This window comes from Phyllobates terribilis, unplaced genomic scaffold, assembly GCF_046119375.1.
Source record: "Phyllobates terribilis strain yellow unplaced genomic scaffold, ASM4611937v1 Scaffold_11__3_contigs__length_659146591, whole genome shotgun sequence".
NCBI lineage: Eukaryota > Metazoa > Chordata > Amphibia > Anura > Dendrobatidae > Phyllobates > Phyllobates terribilis.
The window spans coordinates 532151774-532169742 of NW_027362771.1; the positions used below are offsets into that span (position 1 = coordinate 532151774).

At 45.3% G+C, this 17969-nt stretch overlaps 1 protein-coding gene across 1 annotated transcript; it reads right to left on the reverse strand.

Moving 5' to 3' along the window:
- Positions 1–817: 817 nt before the first annotated feature.
- On the reverse strand, positions 818–17498 carry MYL7 (myosin light chain 7). The gene is made up of 6 exons (XM_073650879.1): positions 17388–17498; positions 16050–16125; positions 15132–15236; positions 14701–14779; positions 13935–13983; positions 818–922 (listed from the first exon to the last, which is right to left on the reverse strand). Exons 1-6 carry the CDS (start codon positions 17421–17423, stop codon positions 818–820), a joined length of 450 nt encoding a protein of 149 aa, XP_073506980.1. The 5' UTR covers positions 17424–17498.
- Between the last annotated feature and the right edge of the window lie 471 nt (positions 17499–17969).

The window sequence follows — 17969 nt, forward strand, 5'->3', positions numbered from 1 at the left end:
ACTGTTTATGACAGGAAACTGGCGTAAAGTACTTTATAAAGTCGCAAAAATTTTGCAACTTTTGTTGTTTTAACGACAACCAAAATGGGCTGAACTGTAGAGAAGCCAAGGTGGGATGGGGCATGGCTACACCAGCACTTCAAATTAATCAAAAGTGGCAGCTTTTCTTATACAAGAAATGTTACTCCAAACATTTTTGGTGCAGCGCACATAGGTGCATGCCACTGATACGATGCCCCAAATTCATTAAGAGATATGCACCTCTTAATGAATTCAGCGCATCAAAGTTGACCAAAATCATATTGGTCAACTTTATGACCGGATCATCATTGATTTAGAAAAATCCAGCAGATAATGTTCATGCTTACGCAATTCAAGCTGGACACCCCTAGTTATTGCATAGTGTAGATCCTGATTGTTGTGTATGGGCAATAGGAGCACATTCGAGACAGGTTTGATCCATGAGCCTCCAAATATTCTAGAAACATAGAATGTTAGAGTTAGACGGGACCTCCAGGGTCATCATGTCCAACCCCCTGTTCAATGCAGGATTCACTAAACCATCTCAGACAGATGTCTGTCCAGCCTCTGTGTGAAGACTTCTATTGAAGGGGAACTCACCACCTCTCGTGGCCGCCTGTTCCACTCATTGATCACCCTCACTGTCAAAAAAGTTTTTCTAATATCTAATCTGTATCTTCTCCCATTCAGTTTCATCCCAATATCTAATATAACATTGAATCCAATAATTTTGGCCAAATAAGAAGTCGACTGTAGAAAATAGAGCATTTTATTCACAGATAATAACATTTGAAGCTCATGACTCTTCCTTCTCGTCCCCATGTGTGATGATGTAACACAGAGACTTGTAGTCAATGTTCCCTGCGACATCAATTGGGGTCACAGCAAACATCTGTTCCACCTGGAAAAAACAAAGATGAGAGACACATGAGATCCAAACCTAACCTGGACATGTATGCTTGCCATAGGGAGCAGATAGTCATACTTGCCAACTTTTGAAGGTGAAGGTTTTGGAGTTATAGTTGTGCAGCCACCAACAATTTTGCTACTCATAGCCACACCCTGATTCCTGACTACCAAATGTAGTTTTGGCCCAAGAAACCTTCCTACTAATATTGGTCATAGAAACTTTTTTTAAAATTTTGGTCATACTCACATGCATCTTTATAAATTTATTAATTTGGCTTATCAATTTTTTCTAGGCTTTTGATTAGTATGAAATGCCAATCTTGCTGGTTTCCCCCATTTGTCAGATTTTGTGCCTTTATTGTATGTTTATGGTTAGTTTCTAGCTCCATGCATAGTGATTTTCAGCCTAGGACATTGAACCCTAATACCTTCACATTTAACATAGTAACATAGTTTTTAAGATTGAAGGAAGACTAAATCCATCTAGTTCAACCCATAGCCTAACATGTTGATCCAGAGGAAAGCAAAAAAAAAACCATGTGGCAAACACTAAGCTCCAGATTGGGGAAAAAAAATCCTTCCTGACTCCACATATGGCAATCAGACTAGTTCCTTGGATCAACGCCCTATCAAGGAATCTAGTATATATAACCTGTAATATTATACTTTTCAAGAAAGGCATCCAGGCCCTTCTTAAATTTTAGTAGTGAATCACTCATTACAACATCATGCGGCAGAGAGTCCCATAGTCTCACTGCTCTTACAGTAAAGAATCCGCGTCTGTGATTATGATTAAGCCTTCTTTCCTCCAGACGTAGAAGATGCCCCCTTGTCCTCGTCTCTGGCCTCAGAGTAAAAAGATCAGTAGAAAGGTCTTTGTACGGTCCCCTCATATACTTGTACATAGTAATAAGATCACCCCTAAGCCTTCGTTATTCCAAACTAAATAACCCCAAGTGTAATAACCTGTCTTGGTATTGCAGACCCCCCAGTCCTCTAATGACCTTGGTCGCTCTTCTCTGCACCCGCTCTAGTTCAGCTATGTCTTTCTTATACACCGGAGACCAGAACTGTACACAGTATTCTAAGTGTGGTCACACTAGTGACTTATAGAGGTAAAATGATGTTCTCCTTGTGACGCCTCTACTCGAAAAGCCCTTTGTTTTACCCTGGGAGATGGGGGACTCGGAGTCGGGTCCTATGATGTAGAGATGGGGTGCAGCCGTGGCCCGGACCCGACCCGTGCTCAGGGCCGTCACATTAAAAAGGATGGTGTGGGCTTATCCGGGTTGAGTGGCTGATTTACGACTACGCCACCTGTGGCTCCTGGTGAAAGCCACCAGCGCCGCTGCAGTCCGCTGAGGCATGGTGTTGTGGCGGCCAAAGTTATTACTACTCCCCACAGGCGGAGCGAGGCCTCAGGGCAGAGGGACAGGATGGAGGGGGTAGTAGTAGAGGAGAACGGGCGCCGCGTCGTGCGGTGTGGAGTAGAATAAACTGTCCGGAGGTCATAGGGGTGAACTTCCAAGGCTTTACTCACTTTAGAGCTGGCAACAGGAAGGCGACTCCCTGCTCCCCGCGGAGTCCTGCGGTCACCAGGGACGGGGGGTCCGACAACCTCCAAGTAAGTCCAGCGTTCCATCGGGACCCTACACCAGAGTGTTCCTGAACTACAGACCGAATCTTTTCCTGTCCGTGTGTGTGCGAATAGGCCGGGTCTCCCTCTGAGCTCCTCTCAGAACAAGGGCACGAGTGGCAGCTCCGCTCCGTCCGATACCCGGTGGGATCCTCTGGGCCTACCGGGCTTTCCCGACCAGGACTTGGAGTAGCAAGGTCGGGTGTCGGGGGCCGGTACCCCTCTTGCAGCCGGACTCCCTCTGAATATATCAGGTGGTGAGTACAGGTGGCGTACGCCGCTCTGTCTGCATCCTCCCCGGGATCTATTTGCTATGGAGCCACACTCTTAAGCTCCAGGCCTTCTTGGTCCTGGTCCTTAACCGGGTTGAGACATTCCTTGTCTACAACCTACCCCTCGTCCCAAGGCAGGGGCACGAGGGCTGTGTCTCCATCCGATGCAGGCCCACACAGGATCTGCGTTAGTGTGGGGGATCACAGTAGAACAGTCAAAAGACCCAAAACCCAAGATGGCTTTTTATTAAATATGAAATTTTTAAGTGTAACTAACTTGTAAGTCCTCCACCCTCACCCGCTAACTGGTTCCCCTAACTCTTGGTTCCCCAGTCTCCCTGTAACCAGGGGAGCAGCACCTAGTGCATTCTAACCCCCTCTGGTGGAGAAGTGTGGTGTTGGATGCAAAGGTTGGGTCAAGACTATCACACTGTTCTTACCTCAGAGGAGGAACACTACACTCCATTAAAGAAGTGCAGCATCCCTGTGGCGGTCGAACCCTCAGGGGCGTCACATCCTCATGAGCATCTATGCCTCTTTTAATGCATCCCATTATTTTGTTTGCCTTTGCTGCAGCTGCCTGACACTGGCCACTAAACGTGAACTTGTCGTCCACCAATGCACCCAGGTCTTTTTCAGTGACAGTTTTGCCCAGTGTTTTACAATTAAGCATATAATTATACATTTTATTTCCTCTGCCCAAGTGCATTACCTTACATTTATCCCCATTAAAGCTCATTTGCCATTTATCAGCCCAAGCTTCTAGTTTACATAGATCCTCCTGTAATATAAAATTATCCTCCTCTGTATTGATTACCCTGCAGAGTTTAGTGTCATCTGCAAATATTGAAATACTACTCTGTATGCCCCCTACAAAGTCATTAATAAATATGCTAAAAAGAAGCGGGCCCAATACTGACCCCTGTGGTACCCCACTGTTAACTGTGACCCAGTCTGAGTGCGTTCCATTAATAACCACTATTGGTTTCCTATCACTGAGTCAGTTCTTAACCCACATACATATATTTTCCCCTATCCCCATTATTCTCATTTTATGTATCAACCTTTTTTGTGGAACCGTATCAAAAGCTTTTGAAAAGTCCATATACACAACATCCACTGCATTTCCTTGGTCCAGTCCGGAACTTACCTCTTCATAAAAACTGATCAGATTAGTCTAACAGGAACGGTCCCTCGTAAACCCATGTTGATATTGGGTCATGAGTAGTGTTGAGCATTCCGATACTGAAATATCGGGTATCGGCCGATATTCGCGGTATCGGAATTCCGATACTTAATTACGATACTTTTACAATATCGAATACCGGAATCGGAAGTTCCCATAATGCCTGCGCTCTGCAGTGTCTGTGAAGGATGACAAGCTGGGTGGCAGCGCTCAGCTGAGATCCAGCCTGTCATCAGAATGCCATCCCAGCGTGAGAGAATTCTCCTGATTGTTTAAAAGCCGGCGCGCGGTAAAAAGCCGCCGGCTTTTAAACAATCGCACAGCCCCATACTGCTTCCCCGCAGCCTCCCACCCCGATCCTCCGCTCCCCTCGCCACCTCCCATCCCAATCGTAAATTAGGACCGGGCGGGGAGCACAGCACCAAGGAGCGAAGGACCCGGGCGGGGAAGCCGGCAGTGAAAAGACTTCACCGCCGGCTTTCCCGTTCTGTGCTGCGCTTTCCCGCCGGTTATTTCAAATGAACAGCTGCGGTATCAGGTGATGCCGATCAGCTGTTCATTTGAAGTCGCCGCGGTGCCCTCAGAGGGTTCATGTGAGTTCATGCTTGACTGCATTGCATGAACTCACATGAACTTTCCCACGGCCGCACAGGTCAGCCTCACCTCCCAGACCCGTCATGATTAGTGTGTGTGCGGGGTGTGTGTGTGCGGGGTGTGTGTGTGCGGGGTGTGTGTGTGCGGGGTGTGTGTGTGCGGGGTGTGTGTGTGCGGGGTGTGTGTGTGCGGGGTGTGTGTGTGCGGGGTGTCTGTGTGCGGGGTGTCTGTGTGCGGGGTGTGTGTGTGCGGGGTGTCTGTGTGCGGGGTGTCTGTGTGCGGGGTGTCTGTGTGCGGGGTGTCTGTGTGCGGTGTGTGTGCGTGCAGGCAGACATAGGCCGATGTGACACTACTACTCCCATCGGCCTATGTCTGTCCCCCGTCCACTCGTGCCAGCAGGATCAGCTCGATGGGAGCAGTAGTTCCCATCAGCCTGATCCTGCTATTTAAATTGCCCTACTGTGTCCCCAATAAATTTTAAATACATGTCATTGGTGGCCAGTGGTTGCCTAAAATAAATTAGTTCATACATTACCTGTCCCCGCCGATCGCCACCTAAAATAAAGTAAAAAATAAAAAACTACACCTATACTCACCTAGACACCTAATTCCCCGAAGCCATCGATCTCCTGTAATAAAATGTAAAATAATAAACCACAACCTTATCCTTACCCCTCCGTAGTAGTCCACGAGTGTCCCACGAAGATCTCCAGTTCAGAGCAGCCACATAGAATGTGACCGCTCTGAACCGCTGCCACCGCTAGAATGACGGGGCCGTAAGGGTTCACCGGAGTTCAGGCAGCGCTGCTCCGGTTAGCTGCTTTACGGCCCTGCTGTATCGTGAGAAATTCCCACGGTACAGCAGTGCCGTAAAGGAGGTCTCCGGAGCTGCGCTGACTGAATGCACTCCGGTGACCTCAGTCAGTGGCTCCCGCTGCCGGGAGCGGACGTGTTCCCGGCAGCGTGAGCTTACAGCAGCCATGCACAGCTGTCACCATCTCCAGATGTGACAGCTGTGCATGGGAGATCAGCGCAGGAACGTGGACAGGTAACTATTATTTTTAGTAAACTAAGAATTAAATAAAATGGTGTGTTTTATTTCAAATAAATTATTTTTTTCTGGGTGTAGTGTGTGTTTTCTTTTTAACACTTTGTAGGTTAGTAATGGGGGTGTCTTATAGACGCCCATCATTACTAACCTGGGCTTCATGGCAGCTGGCGCTGACATGAACCCCACCACTATTACCCCCTGCCACCGCACCAGGGCAGCGTGGAAGAGCGAGGCTAAGTGCCAGAATTGGCGCATCCTATGGATGCGCCATTTCTGGGTCGGCTGACGGCTGGTGTTTCTAGCCTGGGAGGGGGCCAATATTCATGGCACCCTTCCTGGGCTATTAATATCAGCCCCCAGCTGTCTGCCTAGCCTTTGCTAGCTATTAAAATAGGGGGGACCCCACGTCATTTTTTTGGGGGGGGTCCCCCATTTTAATAGCTAGTAAAGGCTAGGTATTCAGCTGGGGGCTGATATTAGTAGCCTGGGAAGCTCCGTGGGTTTTACCCCCTTCCCAGGCTTCAAACATCTGCCCCAGCCGTCTGCTTAACCTCCGCTAGAGACTAAAATTATGGGGGATCCCACGCCATTTTTTTTTTAAATAAATCCTTTATTTTAACACTAAATGACATTTGAGGAGTTAATAAAGATGCAGTCCCTAAATTATTATTTATTTTTTAATTAATTTTTCCCAAAACTTTTGACGTGGGCTTCGCCATATTTTTGTATGCCAGCCAGGTACAGCATCCAGCTTCTATGAACGCGCCATTTTCCGGGGCGGCTGCGGACTTCAATTTTCAGCGGGGGGGGGGGGGCAGAAAGCTTGGGCCTCCCTGCGCTGCAGATTCCAGCCCCCAGCTGCCTAGTTGTACCTGGCTGGACACAAAAATAGGGAGAAGCTCCACGTTTTTTTTTTTTTTAATTATTTCATGAAATTCATGGAATAATTAAGAAAAAAAGGGCTTCCCTATATTGTTGTGTCCAACCAGGTACAAATAGGCAGCTGGTGGTTGGGGGCAGCCCGTTCCTGCCTGCTGTACCTGCCTGGACACAAATATAGTGCAAAGCCCCACGTCAATTTTTTTTTAATTATTTCAGGAAATTCATGAAATAATTAAAAAAAAATTATGTGGGGCTTCGCCCTATATTTGTGTCCAGCCAGGTACAGCAGGCAGGAACGGGCTGCCCCCAACCACCAGCTGCCTATTTGTACCTAGCCGGACACAACAATATAGGGAAGCCCTTTTTTTCTTAATTATTCCATGAATTTCATGAAATAATTAAAAAAAAAAATACGTGGGGCTTCGCCCTCTTTTTGTGTCCAGCCAGGTACAACAAGGCAGCTGGGGGCTGGAATCCGCAGCGCAGGGAGGCCCAAGCTTTCTGGGCCCCACCCGCTGCAAATTGCAGTCCGCAGCCGCCCCGGAAAATGGCGCGTTCATAGAAGCGCCATCTTCTGGCGCTGTACCCAACTCATCCAGGGCCCTGGTGTGGTGGCTCACTGGGTAATAAAGGGGTTAAGGCCAGCTTGGCATTATCAGCTGGCCCTAAGCCCGAAATTCATGGGGTCACGCCAATATTAGACATGACCGCCATGAATTTCTAGTAAAGTATTTAAAAAAAACACAAACACCCAGAAAAAAGTCCTTTAATTGAAATAAAGACACAATTCTTTATTGTTCTAAATTAAACCATACCTACCATCACGCCCATTCCAGCTGAAGCCAACGATCTCCTGCAATAAAAGAAAAATAATAAAGCAACCTCATCCTTACCTTTCCATGGTTCCCACGACAGCTTCAGCTCTGCTACATCGAGATGACAGGCTGGACCGCAGCAGAACGCTGCCATCCAGCCTGTCATCCCGCAGACACTGAGAAGCGCAGGCATGCTTGCGCTCCTCAGTGTCTGGCTGTGACGGCATAAAGATGAGCCGAGGTCATGTCCAATGAACTCAGCTCACCTCATGCACGTCACTGACAGCGTGAGAAAATTCTCACGCTGAAGCGCTGAGTGCAGGAGAATTCTCCCACGCTGTCAGTGACATACATGAGGTGAGGTCATGTCCAATGAACTCAGCTCACCTCATGCACGTCACTGACAGCGTGGGAAAATTCTCCTGCACTCAGCGCTTCAGCGTGAGAATTTTCCCACGCTGTCAGTGACGTGCATGAGGTGCGCCGAGTTCATTGGACATGACCTCACCTCATGCACGTCACTGACAGCGTGGGAAAATTCTCACGCTGAAGCGCTGAGTGCAGGAGAATTCTCCCACGCTGTCAGTGACGTACATGAGGTGAGCCGAGTTCATTGTCGGCTCATCTGGATGCCGTCACAGCCAGACACTGAGGAGTGGAAGTATGCCTGCGCTTCTCAGTGTCTGCGGGATGACAGGCTGGATGGCAGCGTTCTGCTGCGGTCCAGCCTGTCATCTCGATGTAGCAGAGCTGGAGCCGTCGTGGGAGCCATGGAAAGGTAAGGATGAGGTTGCTTTATTATTTTTCTTTTATTGCAGGAGATCGTTGGCTTCAGCTGGAATGGGCGTGATGGTAAGTATGGTTTAATTTAGAACAATAAAGAATTGTGTGTTTATTTCAATTAAAGGACTTTTTTCTGGGTGTTTGTGTTTTTTTTAAATACTTTACTAGAAATTCATGGTGGTCATGTCTAATATTGGCGTGACCCCATGAATTTCGGGCTTAGGGCCAGCTGATAATGCCAAGCTGGCCTTAACCCCTTTATTACCCAGTGAGCCACCGCACCAGGGCCCTGGATGAGTTGGGTACAGCGCCAGAAGATGGCGCTTCTATGAACGTGCCATTTTCCGTGGCGGCTGCGGACTGCAATTTGCAGCGGGTGGGGCCCAGAAAGCTTGGGCCTCCCTGCGCTGCAGATTCCAGCCCCCAGCTGCCTAGTTGTACCTGGCTGGACACAAAAATAGGGCGAAGCTCCACGGTTTTTTTTTTTAAATTCATGAAATTCATGGAATAATTAAGAAAAAAAGGGCTTCCCTATATTGTTGTGTCCAACCAGGTACAAATAGGCAGCTGGTGGTTGGGGGCAGCCCGTTCCTGCCTGCTGTACCTGACTGGACACAAATATAGGGCGAAGCCCCACATCAATTTTTTTTAATTATTTCATGAATTTCCTGAAATGATTTAAAAAAAATTGACGTGGGGCTTCGCACTATATTTGTGTCCAGCCAGGTACAGCAGGCAGGAACGGGCTGCCCCCAACCACCAGCTGCCTATTTGTACCTGGTTGGACACAACAATATAGGGAAGCCCTTTTTTTCTTAATTATTTCATGAATTTCATGAAATAATTAAAAAAAAAAATACGTGAAGCTTCTCCCTATTTTTGTGTCCAGCCAGGTACAACTAGGCAGCTGGGGGATGGAATCTGCAGCGCAGGGAGGCCCAAGCTTTCTGCCCCCCCCGCTGAAAATTGCAGTCCGCAGCCACCCCGGAAAATGGCGCGTTCATAGAAGCTGGATGCTGTACCTGGCTGGCATACAAAAATATGGCGAAGCCCACGTCAAAAGTTTTGGGAAAAATTAATTAAAAAATAAATAATAATTTAGGGACTGCATCTTTATTAACTCCTCAAATGTCATTTAGTGTTAAAATAAAGGATTTATTTTAAAAAAAATTGACGTGGGGCTTCGCCCTATATTTGTGTCCAGCCAGGTACAGCAGGCAGGAACAGGCTGCCCCCAACCACCAGCTGCCTATTTGTACCTGGCCGGACACAACAATATAGGGAAGCCCTTTTTTAAACAAATTATTTCATGAAATAATTAAAAAAAAATTGACGTGGGGCTTCGCACTATATTTGTGTCCAGCCAGGTACAGCAGGCAGGAACGGGCTGCCCCCAACCACCAGCTGCCTATTTGTACCTGGTTGGACACAACAATATAGGGAAGCCCTTTTTTTCTTAATTATTCCATGAATTTCATGAAATAATTAAAAAAAAAAATGCGTGGGGCTTCGCCCTATTTTTGTGCCCAGCCAGATACAACTAGGCAACTGGGGGCTGGAATCCGCAGCGCAGGGAGACCCAAGCTTTCTGGGCCACCCCCGCTGCAAATTGCAGTCCGCAGCCGCCCCAGAAAATGGCGCGTTCATAGAAGCGCCATCTTCTGGCGCTGTACCCAACTCATCCAGGGCCCTGGTGCGGTGGCTCACTGGGTAATAAAGGGGTTAAGGCCAGCTTGGCATTATCAGCTGGCCCTAAGCCCGAAATTCATGGGGTCACGCCAATATTAGACATGACCACCATGAATTTCTAGTAAAGTATTTAAAAAAACACAACACCCAGAAAAAAGTCCTTTAATTGAAATAAACACACAATTCTTTATTGTTCTAAATTAAACCATACTTACCATCACGCCCATTCCAGCTGAAGCCAACGATCTCCTGCAATAAAAGTAAAATAATAAAGCAACATCATCCTCACCTTTCCATGGCTCCCACGACAGCTTCAGCTCTGCTACATCGAGATGACAGGCTGGACCGCAGCAGAACGCTGCCATCCATCCTGTCATCCCGCAGACACTGAGAAGCGCAGGCATACTTCCACTCCTCAGTGTCTGGCTGTGACGGCATCCAGATGAGCCGAGGTCATGTCCAATGAACTCAGCTCACCTCATGTACGTCACTGACAGCGTGGGAAAATTCTCCTGCACTCAGCACTTCAGCGTGAGAATTTTCCCACGCTGTCAGTGACGTGCATGAGGTGAGCTGAGTTGATTGGACATGACCTCACCTCATGTATGTCACTGACAGCGTGGGAGAATTCTCACGCTGAAGCGCTGAGTGCAGGAGAATTTTCCCACGCTGTCAGTGACGTGCATGAGGTGAGCTGAGTTCATTGGACATGAACTCGGCTCATCTGGATGACGTCACAGAGAGACACTGAGGAGCGCAAGCATGCCTGCGCTTCTCAGTGTCTGCGGGATGACAGGCTGGATGGCAGCGTTCTGCTGCGGTCCAGCCTGTCATCTCGATGTAGCAGAGCTGAAGCTGTCGTGGGAACCATGGAAAGGTAAGGATGAGGTTGCTTTATTATTTTACTTTTATTGCAGGAGATCGTTGGCTTCAGCTGGAATGGGCGTGATGGTAAGTATGGTTTAATTTAGAACAATAAAGAATTGTGTCTTTATTTCAATTAAAGGACTTTATTCTGGGTGTTTGTGTTTTCTTTTAACTTTGACTATGGGGTTAGTAATGGGGGTGTCTTATAGACGCCTCTCCATTACTAACCTGGGCTTGATGTCAGCTGGCATTATAAGCTGACATCAACCCCAACCCTATTACCCCCTGCCACCGCACCAGGGCAGCGTGGAAGAGCGAGGCTAAGTGCCAGAATTGGCGCATCCTATGGATGCGCCATTTCTGGGGCGGCTGACGGCTGGTGTTTCTAGCCTGGGAGGGGGCCAATATTCATGGCTCCCTTCCTGGGCTATTAATATCAGCCCCCAGCTGTCTGCCTAGCCTTTGCTAGCTATTAAATTAGGGGGGACCCCACGTCATTTTTTTGGGGGGTTCCCCCATTTTAATAGCTAGTAAAGGCTAGGTGTTCAGCTGGGGGCTGATATTAGTAGCCTGGGAAGCTCCGTGGGTATTACCCCCTTCCCAGGCTTCAAACATTTGCCCCAGCTGTCTGCTTAACCTCCGCTAGAGCCTAAAATTAAGGGGAACCCCACGCCAATTTTTTTTTAAATAAATCCTTTATTTTAACACTAAATGACAAGTACAGTAATCAACACTATCACTGTACTTCATATATATGTGACTGACATGTTTCTATCTATCTAATCTATGTGTGAAGCTCTATTCTGTCTGTTATAAATTGTCGGGTACCGCTGCTGAATTGCCGGCCGGCTTTCTTAAAGAGACGGTGCATGAAAACACTATTATTTTTTTAAATAAATACTTTACACTAAATGACAAGTACAGTAAGCAGCACTGTCACTGTACTTCATATATATGTGACTGACATGTTTCTATCTATCTAATCTATGTGTGAAGCTCTATTCTGTCTGTTATAAATTGTCGGGTACAGATGCTGAATTGCCGGCCGGCTTTTTTAAAGAGACGGTGCACGAAAACACTAATATTTTTTTTAATAAATCCTTTACACTAAATGACAAGTACAGTAAGCAACACTGTCACTGTACTTCATATATATGTGACTGACATGTTTCTATCTATCTAATCTATGTGTGAAGCTCTATTCTTTCTGTTGTAAATTGTCGGGTACCGGTGTATGCCGCTGATGAATTGCCGGCTTTTCATGTCATTCTACATTATTCTTAGTTGTTTTACTTCATGTAGAATTAACCTACAAGGAAAGAAAGGGTTTATTTTCATTCCGATATTTGTGTCCCATTGACTTGCATTGGTTTCCGGTATCGGAATCGGCGATATCCGATACTTTTTGGGTATCGGCCCGATCCAATCCGATACGATATTTCCTGATATCGGAAGGTATCGCTCAACACTAGTCATGAGGTTATTCTTCTTCAGATACTCTAGTATAGCATCTCTTAGGAAACCCTCCAGGATTTTACCCACAGTAGAGGTTAAGCTTACTGGCCTATAATTTCCAAGTTCGGTTTTTGTCCCCTTTTTGAATATTGGCACCACATTTGCTATACGCCAGTCCTGTGGTACAGACCCTGTTATTATGGAATCTTTAAAGATTAAAAATAATGGTCTATCTATGACTTTACTTAATTCCTGCAGTACTCGCGGGTGTATCCCATCCGGGCCCGGGGATTTGTCAACTTTAGTGATTTTTAGACGCCGCCGTACTTCCTGCTGGGTTAAGCAAGTGACATTTAATGGAGAATGTTTGTTATCACTGATCATGTTTTCTGTCATGCGATTTTCTTGTGAAAATACTGTTAAATGATTTTTTTTCAACATATTGGCTTTTTCCTCATCTTCATCCAATATTTCTCCCAGACTATTTTTAAGGGGGCCAACACTATCATTTTTTAGTTTCTTACTATTTATGTAGTTAAAGAATATTTTGGGATTATTTTTACTTTCTCTGGCAATGAGTCTCTCTGTTTCAATCTTTGCTGCCTTGATTTGTTTTTTACAGAATTTATTTAATTTTCTGTATTTATTTAATGCCTCATCACTACCTACTTGCTTTAGTTCTCTAAATGCTTTCTTTTTGCCACTTATTGCGCCCCTTACAGCTCTATTTAGTCATAGTGGTTTCCTCCTATTTCTAGCATGTTTATTCCCATAGGGTATATATTGTAAACAGGTCCTATTCAGGATGCTAATAAATGTCTCCCATTTGCTTTGTGTAGTTTTATGTCTCAGGATATCGTCCTAGTTTATTGCACTAAGATCATCTCTCAACCGTTGGAAATTTGCCTTCCTGAAGTTTAGAGTCCATGTAACCCCTCTACTACACATCTTATTAAAGGATACAAGAAAAGTTGTTATTTTGTGATCACTATTACCCAAGTGAACCCCAACTCTTATATTTGATATGCGGTCTGGCCTGTTGGTTAATATTAGGTCTAAGAGTGCCCCCTTCTTGTTGGGTCCTGAACCAGTTGTGAAAGGTAATTGTCTCTCAAAGTTCTCAAAAACCTATTACCTTTGCTTGAACTACAGGTTTCTGTTCCCCAATGTATTTCAGGGTAGTTGAAGTCCCCCATAATAATGACTTCTCCTTGAGTCGCTGCTTCATCTATTTGCTTTACGAGGATATTCTCCGCTGCTTCCATTATTTTTGGAGACGTATAACAAACCCCTATCAGTGATTTATTATTTTTTCCCCCTCCCCTTATCTCCACCCACAGGGACTCTACATTTCCATTAGATTCACATATATCCTCCCGCAAGATGGGTTTTAAGGGTGATTTTACATATAAACACACACTCCCCCTCGCTTGTTTGTACAGTAATTTCTGAACAGACTATAGCCCTGTAAATTAACTGCCCAGTCATGGCTCTCGTCCAGCCATGTCTCAGATATCCCCACCATGTCATAATTATTTTCCAACAAAATTAATTCTAATTCCTCCATTTTGTTGGTGAGGCTTCTGGCATTAGTGTACATGTATTTTATGTATCTCTCTGTACCTCTATTCCTTCTTACTATATTGACTGTTCTGACCTCACACCCAATTTCTTTATTTGGCCCTAGCGGTTGACCAATGTTCACTTCGTGTGAACATTTGCTTAGGGTGGAATAGTGCAAATCATGGGACTGGATAGCAGTTAAAAATCTCACCTCTTCTGCTGTGAATTTGTCCGCTTGTGTCATCAGTAGATGTTTTAGCCTGAAGATAGGAAAATAATTCCAGATTAATATATTTGGCCAATGACCACTTGCAGAATACCCTACGCAAAAGCCAAAGTCAGCCTCTATTTTCAGCAGATCAATAAGATCATCCAATGTGTATGGGGTCCTCCCTACTTTCCAGCAACAGATAAGTATGGGACTTATTGAATTTCAAAGCTTGAAGTGATGAAATATTTTTGTTTTCCTGATATGATGGTGGCAGCGTCTCACCATCTCCCGGAAAAAACAATCTCCATATTGCAAACACAGTAACTCATCTGACTGTTTACTATGTACATAGAGGAATCAGGAGAGATAACTGTAGGCCAACAGTCAGTCTATGGGACTATTCCAATAAATACCAGTTATCACCTATTCAAAATTCTCTAAAATTCCCAGTTGGAATGGATGCACTATCACGACTCCACTCTGACAGGGAGCCCCTTTCTCCGAAGCTGTGCCGGTCCCATCGGTCAGACCCCCACCGATCCGCAAGTTAGAATAGGTGATAACTTTTACTGATGGATACAACCCTTTAATATGATTGATTGTCTGCAGCTACCAGTGAAACATAATATCTATGTGGCTGCCAGACATTTCCTTAAGATCTGCTGTGATGTGTCAACCAACTCGAATCCGTGCCCACTTGGGTTGGGTGCCAGGGGCTAAAAACTCTCCAAAACAAGTAAGGTTCGAAACACATAAGATCACATACTCATCTTTGTTGACATTTCCTGTTCCGTTGGGGTCTAGAAGTTTAAAAGCGCTAAGTATAGAGTCCTCTGGGTCCGTTCCTGGGAAAAACATATATTAGGAGAGTCAATTGCCTCTGTGTTTGTCTCTGTTCACACTGCAATCAGAGTCTGCATTGGCAATTTTGGTTAGTTTAACAGAAAGAATAGTGCTGCATGTATTGTGATGAAGACACTTCAAAAACTTCAAAATGTCTTCATCATTGGAATGAAGGTACAACTAGCCATTGTTCCGGGTTGGTTGTACTGTTGCATTTAGATACAGCTTAGATTGACCACTTGATGGATTAGTGATAGTGTTCGGGGTAGTATATGTCGCCAGCACCATCTAGTCTAGGTATTCCATCCAGGAGAAAGAGAAGAGAGGACACATGAACTTTATTGATGGACTCACCATTAAGCTTCTCTCCAAAGAGTGACAAGAACACGGTGAAGTTGATCGGTCCTTTTCCTTCCTTCAACATTCCTTCAAGCTCTTCATCATTTGTATTCATTTTACCTGAACAAGTAGGATTAATAGATAGTTTCTTTAGTGGAAAATCACTTTAGTTCATCACTTTTTCTCAATATGTGAATATTCACACAGAACATGGGAAGAAAAGATGGCAACAATTTGGACAAACCCATGTATAGGAGAGCTGTAATGGAAACGATATTGGTTGTCACCCAGTTTTCCAACAAGCAGATATAACTTGTTTTAGATCCTTAAAGGGGTTGTCCACTATTCGGACAACTCTTTCTCAATTCTCAGGTTTCCCCCTTGTAAAATAATAACACTTATCCTCACCTCCGATGCTGGCGCCATTCCAGTGGTGTCGGCACTGGCTCTCCCGGGGACCACATGACATTGTTAAGTCACACGACCCCTTTGGCCAATCAGTGGCCACTTCACTCTCCCTGTCTTTGGACGCAACACATATATCCAGAGAAAATCAGACAGCAGCAGCTCTAACTACCTCCAGATGTATGTAGTATGTCTGAAGGCGGTGAGAGTGAAGAAAGCCCTGACTGGTCGCAGGATTTGAGTGACATAACAATGTCAGACAAGCCCCACCTGAGACAGTGCCAACACCACTGGCATCGGAGGTGAGTATGAGTGTTATTATTTTACAAGGGGAAAACATGAGGATTGAGAAGGGGTTTTACGATTAGTGGACAACCCCTTTGAAGAAACAGATGGCCAAAGGACATAAGATGGTTGACTCAGAAGATACCACGCCATTTAACCTCCTGTTGCCTCCTCTTGTGTTTCTTCAGATGGATGCATGGTTGTCCATTATTGTAGATTTTAAATACAAAATTAATTACTTACCGAGCTGCATGTAGGTCTCTTTCAGGTCAGACTTGCTGATAATACCATCACGGTTTTGGTCTATGCAACTAAAGGCCTATGCAACACATAAAATGGCATGTCACCTCCTCATAGTAGAAGATATAAGTAATGAAAGTATAAGACTGCCATTCCTCTTATAATGTTTAGTTGTGAACAAAACATAACTCTAGAAAGAGACTTGGACCATAGTGAACAAGAGGTTCTTAGTTAAGATGTTGATCAGAATGTATAAGCCCACTGCCACATCACAGCAAATTTACTATGTTCTTAACCTGCATGGAGTATTGCTGTGCGGCATCCAACGCTGCCGCAATACTGCGCTAGCAGGGAAGCGACCCAGGTGTGCTATGCCTGGTATGTTACAAACTGCTAAGGGTGCGTTCACACCGCGTTTAAGCACCCGTTTAGTGGTTCCTGTCCGAACCCCCATTTTGCACCGGGGCCCATTGGACTCTAGTTACGCCACTGTGCGGCAGCCATTGTTCTTGTGGTGCTATGCTGTAGGGTGGTATTATCTGGAGTCATGGGGGTTTGCCTGGCTACATGGCTGATGTGACACACCTGGGTCGCTCCTCCTGCTAGCGCGGTGTCGTGACCTGCCAGGCAGGTTAGGGACCTACTGAGATGTTTGCCATGACGTGATAGTGGGCTTATATGTTCTGATCAAAGAACATCTTGATCAGTTTTGTAAACTTTTCATAGCCGTAGTAGATTAAATTATAACATTTGGTTGTGCGGCATTTTCTCCAGTTAGGCTGTCAACAAAATCTGTGCAACGCCCATACTAAATATGTCTATCTGGGTGCACATGAGAGCTACCCCCATAATCCCCACATATAATCAGAAACCTCTTAACAGAATATTTAGCAACTTGACATCTACTACAGGTTGGGCAATTGCCTTTTAGATATTGGATTCAGGTTGAAAACAACTGATCAGAATTAGTGATGAGCGAGCGTGCTTGTTTAACACTTTCACCGAGCATGCTTGGGTGCTTACCGAGTAGCTTTGGCGTGCTCGTATATTATGTTCGAGTCCCTGCATCTGCATGATTTATGGCTGTTAGACAGCCTCAACACATGCAGGGATTGCCTGTTTGTTAGGGAATCCTCATATGTGTTGAGGCTGTCTTACAGCTGTAAATCATGCAGACGCAGGGACTTGAACATAATATACGAGCACACCAAAGCTACTCAGTAAGCACCCGAGCATGCTCGCTCATCACGAATCAGAATTTTGTTGTTTTTTTAGTAATTACACCGGAGCCTATACATAGGTAGAGAAATGCGATGAAATCCTAGGTCTGATTGTGATCACCTCCTTAAATTCTTGGATCTGTGACTGCTCAAACATGGAAAAGACATTGGAGGACGCTCTCTGGGCTTGTTTAGCTGCGCCTTTACCACGTGTCACTGCTTTCCTGCTGGCCTGCAAAATAATATGAAAGACCCAACTGAACAGACTAAAGTTACATATAAAAGGCAAATGAAATGATAAAAAGAATTGTAATGTGTGAAGTTAAAAACAGATTCACTATTGAGTGGTTGAAAGCATGGAACATCAGATCAACAGCTTAGTGGGTCCAATGCTGGACATGGACCTCCCAGAACAACCGGTACCACTTTACTCTCTTCTGCCAATGATAGATTAGCTGATATAAAGAACAGCCTAACCAGCAGTATCCCATGAATGGGGCCAGTACTTGTGTGGGTGGTTTCTATGGAGTATTTTGGGTGGCTTTTACAGGGACACTATGATTGCCGCCACCATTGAGGGTGCACTGAAAAAGTGCATATATGCAGTATGTCTGGCTTATAGATGTCCAGAGCTGATACATATCTAATTTTTCTTTTGGACATCTTTTTTTCATTTGGTCAGTGATGATGGAAACATGGACTG

Bases quoted from the DNA above. Each gene is read 5' to 3' on its own strand.
- MYL7 (XM_073650879.1), bottom strand. From the start codon at position 17,423: ATGTTTGAGCAGTCACAGATCCAAGAATTTAAGGAG. The intron at 15,237-16,049 runs GTAAGTAATTAA...CTACTTGTTCAG, and splicing joins AGAGACCTACATGCAGCTCG to GTAAAATGAATACAAATGAT. The intron at 923-13,934 runs GTGAGATTTTTA...TGTTTTTTCCAG, and splicing joins ACAAATTCACAGCAGAAGAG to GTGGAACAGATGTTTGCTGT.